Here is a 6,932-nt window from a genome sequence, read left to right on the forward strand (position 1 = left end):
GTCTTATTGCTTGGAGGTAGCAACAGTTGAGAAGCCTTTTTGTCCTAGACTTGGCACTCCGTTTCACATGCAAAATCTATTAACATACTAAGGCACTTACTTCGATATAAACACAGGCTGGATTTGAACCAGTGTGTCTGTAGTGACGCCTCTAGCACTGAGATGCTCTGCGTTTGACCGCTGCACCACTTGAGAGTCATAAAGACAGTGTAGCTTCAAAATACAACACAAACTTCTCTGGCGCTATTAGCGGTGTTTCACAGAGCTAATAGAAGCATGTTGCTAGCAACATGAGCACCATTGAATATAACACCATAAAGGGTATGAAATAAGTAATGTTACCTCGTGTGTCCACTGTTATAAGGAATATTTTTTTATTTTTTTATTTCCCCTTTATTTAACCAGGTAGGCTAGTTGAGAACAGGTTCTCATTTACAACTGCGACCTGGCCAAGATAAAGCATAGCAGTGTGAATAGACAACACAGAGTTACACATGGAGTAAACAATAAACAAGTCAATAACACAGTAGAAAAAAAAGAGTCTATATACATTGTGTGCAAAAGGCATGAGGAGGTAGGCGAATAATTACAAATATATACACAAATATATTATGCTACAGTATAAACGACATAACACAACAAACAGAAACTATTATAATGTAATAAGGCACTTACTTTGATAGAAACGCACACTTTTCCAAAGTTATTATTGGTAACGAAAACACCAATGACTGGGATGCAGGCAACAGACGGGACATGTGGAACACCTGTGTGCAGGATGGGAGATGCGCAAATGTCTGCAGACTTGAACTGCACAAACAATTGGGAAGTTCTTGGGGAATTTTGGTCCGGATCAGTAATGTAAAAAAAAAAGGGTCCTCAAAAGTAAAAAGGACTTTTATGTGAATGAACAAGGAGGCGGAACACACCTCAATTCAAACTGTTGTTAGAAAATACAAAACTTAGAAAATACAAATCATTTGAAATTGACAAGTTGAAAACAGCCTATAAATAAGAACAGGCTGCATGCCTTGGTTTGAGGGCAGCGCGGATTAAATGTACTGTTGCATAACAATCACATTCTGGAATGGAGAGAACGTTCTAACATCACGTGCATAAAAAAACTCACACTGGGGAGACCGTTGGAGATGTTTGGAACTCATGCATGAAAAGGTTCATCAACCAATCAAACTAATCCAATCTGTTAGTAGTTTGACTTATTTCACACATTACTGTTTTGGCTGATCCGGTTTATATGATTTAGGCAGTCTCAGTAATCAATCTTCTCTACACCAACAGTCATTCTGAATGCAGGTTGCGTGTGATAAAAAGTTCCAATTGTTGGATATCCTAACTCTGGCTGGATTCCAATAGGAATTAAACATCACTTTGCAAGCCAACATAATGTGACTTGTAGGCTTCATGTGGCCTGTAAACCAGGAGTTTCAGACCAGTGTGTTAGGGTGTTACTAGGCCCTCAGGGGCTTTATGATATATGTAATGCGTTGTCATAATGAGTTTAATTTTTAAGATAACATATTCACTTAGACACTCACTTGGTGAAGGCTACAGTACTGAAAACCATTCAATACAACAATCATGTCTCTTTCGCTAACAAATACAGTCATGAGAGTTAATTACAATTCACTCTAAATGCAAGGCACTCAACGTATTCAAAAACGTTAAAACATTTTTTATTCTGTGAACGGCATATTTTGGGAAATGAATTGAATTCCATCTGCTTATTGGGACAGACATGAATGCCATTTTGGACATGCGGATGAAAAAAATAAAAACAACAACAATCCACATGTAACAAAGGCTCTCCATCATATACTCTCTGATTACAATCTCATCAATGCCTGGCGAGCCCATAATCCTAATGCAACAGAGTACACTTTCTATTCACAGGCATAACTCAAACTCACTAATCAATGTCATGCTATTATCTACATATATTTTCTTTCATCTAGAAAATTGAAATCCGACATATGAGCTTGTGTGATCACAATACCTACTACTGCCTATGACAGATTTCAGAATCCCCTAATTGTAACTAGGCCTTCAAAGAAAGGCATAAGGCCTTATGACATACTGTATATATGACAATCATCAAAGGGAGAAAGAAGTTAAAGTAAGCAAATAGACAGTAACGTCTAGGCCTATCTACATACAGAAAGTACACGTGTAAGATGCAGAGCATGCAGAGGGTTCCATATCTATGGGAGGCCCAACCTATGACCACATCCTGTTCAGCTCACAGTACATTCTGGTAGAGAGACTGGGGGCCTTCTGGGCGTCCAAATGCGATCTTATCATACAGAGTCTGCGGCTACATGTGACAGATAATCAAGAAGAAACTGTTTCAGCATCAAGAAAGGTACTGACTATTCTCAAAGTAGACTACATGGTCTTCCATTCAACCACATACATTTTACCATTATGACCATTTATATCTTACCTTGTTCAATCTTGGGATAACCAGATCATTGACAGTTTCATAGATGGATATTGGGTTTACATGACTGTTTGATCTTGTCTGGAATCAAAATACAGCCAATTACAATACAATACATACAGCTTTAACACATTCAGATACATAATAACGACAATGCATACTTACATCTCTACTTCTTGTGTTGATCATAACATCAGCATATATTGTGTTGTCAGGTAGATCTGCTGTGTTTCATAAGAACAAAATGTCAACCAATCAGACACATTTTACACAGGATATCAACAAACATACCCAGGAATTAATGAGGGGTCTCACTCTTTTTCTAGCAAATCCCCCCCCAAAATCTGATCAGCTGAAGAATAATTCTAGAACCACCTGAAATGTCACTTTAAGTATAGCTGAGGCCCCTAAGCTGTACATACCTGTGTTACTTCGGCCCCTGCAATACCACACCGCCACAGCTACAGTGAGGATCAGCACCACAGCGCCTCCTACTGATATTCCGATGTAGATGGTATACCACGTCAGTCCTGTTACATATTGTACAACACACATGATTAGACGATACAATATGATAAAGACTAAATGGCTCTATATCAAATACATCCAATGTAATTACACATGCATTACATATTATATTTGACAACATAAGCGTATAAGCACACTGAACGTGTATGGAAGGGATTAGTATGATATCTAGGTACCTGGGGTGGTTGTGTCATTTCTACACTTCACTGTTGCAAAGGCAGTTTTCCAACTGACTAGGTTGGAGGCGTTGCAATTTACACTGATGTTTCTCTCTGCTGGTGAGAGAGAGAAGTGAATCTGCTGGGCGTCCCTGTAGATCTCATTGTCTCTCTCCCAGGTGTAGGTAAGGTTGGGGTAGCAGGACACGTTGCACACCAGCCGTACCGTACAGGAGTGGTTGGCCAATAGCTTGATGTCTGTCTGGATCACCACCTTGGATATAGGCTCTGACCAACCAGGAGAGAGATAGAGACTCATAATGAGTGTACTAAATGAACCCTACCATAGCCATACCACCAGGAGATAGACGACAGGATAAAACTTTAAAATGTGATGGATTTTTAACAAAGCACGGTGAGTAAGGTCAGTATAAAACCACAAAATCTGTGTTATAGTTTAAAGATCATCAGCCATGTTTATGGATATAAATAAGAATTATATCAAAATAGGATAAAAAAAATGGTGATAACAGCCTACCGTGGACCTTCAGTGTGATGGTCTTACTACCTATCTGACTTTTGTCCCCTTCACCTGTAAGTAGAAAATCCCCTGAGTCTTGCAGTGTCAGTTCTCTGACTGTTAAACTGTATTTTTCGGCGTTCATCTTTAGTCTCCCCTCAAACTGGGATCCAGGTGAATATACAACTTCTGAATTGAATTCTGCAATATCCTTTCCCATAAACTTCCACACCAAGGATTTGAAATGTCCCGTCTCTAAGCCTGCCAGCAGCTCCACGGAGTCCCCCACTCTCTTGTTGATGATCAGAGGAACACCCACAACTGAAACACACAAATACACATGTTATTCTGACATCAATCAATGGTTGCACACTATTTTACAATGATCTTATTACTGTGTAATTATTCATGTAGTGCAATGTAGCAAATGTTGTAATTACTCATTGTTACACTCTAATACTTGTTACAGTGTGCCTACATGAATAATTACACAATAATACACTGCAATGCAACGTCCTACCGAATCAATAATAGATAATAATGGATTAGATTTATATAGGCCATTTCCAGGTTTCATTTATACTGTACATTATACTTTACATATTTTCACTTTATATATTTACGTATCTGAGTGCTTGGGTCCTATTTTACTTCATTAAAGTGAACTCCTCCCCTAAATTCAGTAGAACAGGATGAAATGACAGGAAAAGAGAAGTGGGGGGTGGATCTGATAACCCCTCCTCAGCACACAAGTACAACTCCCACTGTGTTAAATGTTTAATAATTCACCTGAAATGTGTCATATACAACGCTGGCGGCATTATAAATACATGTCAGTCTGAAGTTATGAAATATAAACCCTTACACGAAAAAACATCTGTCATGAATTAAGGCAAAATAAAGTTACAACTCAATGAGGTGGGATATTTTGGGCATAACTGCAGTTATCCTAGTCTGGCGATGTCTCATATTATGTAATAGAAACAATCATTTGATACAGTCCCATATCCCCTTAAATGTAGTGAATGACCGCCATTAGGCACAGGGTCATAAGATCTGTTGCGTTCTAGAAGCACTGCAGCAGCTGCTGACCCAACCACACAATCAGCACTCATTCAAAACTACACACATTATGATATGTTCCTGAATAAAAGGTATTATGTAGGTGTTATCAAACAGTAATAAATCAATTGCTTTGAGTTATCCAACCAATCACTGATGATTAGGCATGCTTACAGGCAACACACACCATGTAATTTTAATGAATGGCAGCCATTAGGCACAGGGTCTTAAGATCTGTTGCAATCTAGAAGCACTTGTTAGGTTCTTAGACACGGGAGAAGCTTAAACAATTTGAATTCTTCCCAAGGGGTCAACACAGTTGTAGTCAGACAAAGACATGTTCCCACCATCACAAGTACATATACTCCATCACAAGTATATATACTCCATCACAAGTATATATACACCACAAGTATATATATATAGTCCTCCTTCTCTCCAATCCTTACATCATTTGGTTCGACAGGAAGAGGGTAATAGGATAATAAACCATTATTTCTCCCTTCAGGGGATCTGACCTGACCTCCTGACCTCAACCCCTCCTTTGCCTAATGCACAGATGTCCATCCCCTTCCCCTATAGCAATCCTGTGACCTCCTCCTGTCCACCAACACATTCCAAAGCCATCTGTCCTTCTACAGAGACCCATTACCTTCTGACATAAAACCCAGTCTCTTTCACTCCTCTATACACTATGCATGTCTTTCGTATCTCAATTTTCAAAGTTTATCCCGAAACCAACACAATGCAACAGCTACTGACCCAACCACACCATTGGCACTCATTCAAAACTGCAGAATCACTTGTCAGGAAAATAACCTCTCACCCAATGTCAACAAAACTAAGGAGATGATTGTGGACTTCAGGAAACAGCAGAGGGAGCACCCCCCCTATCCACATCGATGGGACAGTAGTGGAGAGGGTAGTAAGTTTTAAGTTCCTCGGCGTACACATCACAGACAAACTGAATTGGTCCACCCACACAGACATCGTTGTGAAGAAGGCGCAGCAGTGCCTCTTCAACCTCAGGAGGCTGAAGAAATTCGGCTTGTCACCAAAAGCACTCACAAACTTCTACAGATGCACAATCGAGAGCATCCTGTCGGGCTGTATCACCGCCTGGTATGGCAACTGCTCCGCCCACAACCATAAGGCTCTCCAGAGGGTAGTGAGGTCTGCACAACGCATCACCGGGGGCAAACTACCTGCCCTCCAGGACACCTACACCACCCGATGTCACAGGAAGGCCATAAAGATCATCAAGGACAACAACCACCCGAGCCACTGCCTGTTCACCCCGTTATCATCCAGAAGGCGAGGTCAGTACAGATGCATCAAAGCAGGGACCGAGAGACTGAAAAACTGCTTCTATCTCAAGGCCATCAGACTGTTAAACAGCCACCACTAACATTGAGTGGCTGCTGCCAACACACTGACTCAACTCCAGCCACGTTAATAATGGGAATTGATGGAAACTGATGTAAAATATATCACTAGCCACTTTAAACAATGCTACTTAATATAATGTTTGCATACCCTACATTACTCATCTCATATGTACAGTATATGTATATACTGTACTCTATATCATCTACTGCATCTTTATGTAATACATGTATCACTAGCCACTTTAAACTATGCCACTTTGTTTACATACCCTACATTACTCATTTCATATGTATATACTGTACTCGATACCATCTACTGCATCTTGCCTATGCCGTTCGGTACCATCACTCATTCATATATCTTTATGTACATATTCTTTAACCCTTTACACTTGTGTGTATATGGTACTAGTTTTGGAATTGTTAGGTTAGATTACTCGTTGGTTATTACTGCATTGTCGGAACTAGAAGCACAAGCATTTCGCTACACTCACATTAACATCTGCTGACCATGTGTATGTGACAAATAAATTTGATTTGATTGTGATATGTTCCTGAATATAGGTATTATGTAGGTGTTATCACACAGTAAAAAAGCAAAAGATTCTAAATACCCAACCAATCACTGATGGCAAGGCATTCTACAGTCAATACACACCGTTGCAAAGACCAACAAGGAAGTTAGAGAAAGCTAACAGTTTTACTAACTTTATAATACAAGAAAGCACATGCAATAGATATACAAAGCATGAACAGGATAAATATTTTTATTTTTTTACAGAACTTACCATAGTGGAGGTTGGAGAGTAGGAGAAGCA

General features: G+C 39.6%; 1 protein-coding gene across 1 annotated transcript; it reads right to left on the reverse strand.

The window, feature by feature from the left end:
• Positions 1–1,030: 1,030 nt before the first annotated feature.
• LOC112214954 (natural killer cell receptor 2B4-like) lies at positions 1,031–6,926 on the reverse strand. The gene is made up of 7 exons (XM_024373985.2): positions 6,903–6,926; positions 3,683–3,985; positions 3,163–3,432; positions 2,881–2,988; positions 2,624–2,682; positions 2,462–2,539; positions 1,031–2,332 (listed from the first exon to the last, which is right to left on the reverse strand). The coding sequence occupies exons 2-7, from the start codon at positions 3,882–3,884 to the stop codon at positions 2,258–2,260; spliced, it is 792 nt and encodes a 263-aa protein (XP_024229753.2). The 5' UTR covers positions 3,885–3,985; positions 6,903–6,926; the 3' UTR covers positions 1,031–2,257.
• Between the last annotated feature and the right edge of the window lie 6 nt (positions 6,927–6,932).

Source organism: Oncorhynchus tshawytscha, linkage group LG15 (genome assembly GCF_018296145.1).
Source record: "Oncorhynchus tshawytscha isolate Ot180627B linkage group LG15, Otsh_v2.0, whole genome shotgun sequence".
Classification (NCBI taxonomy): Eukaryota; Metazoa; Chordata; class Actinopteri; order Salmoniformes; family Salmonidae; genus Oncorhynchus; species Oncorhynchus tshawytscha.

Excerpts from the sequence above, each read along its gene's own strand:
- LOC112214954 (XM_024373985.2), bottom strand. The coding sequence starts at position 3,884 with ATGGGAAAGGATATTGCAGAATTCAATTCAGAAGTTGTATATTCACCT. Across the intron at positions 3,433-3,682 it reads CATCACACTGAAGGTCCACG|AGCCTATATCCAAGGTGGTG; the intron begins GTAGGCTGTTAT and ends CTGGTTGGTCAG. Across the intron at positions 2,540-2,623 it reads TCAACACAAGAAGTAGAGAT|ACAAGATCAAACAGTCATGT; the intron begins GTAAGTATGCAT and ends TTTTGATTCCAG.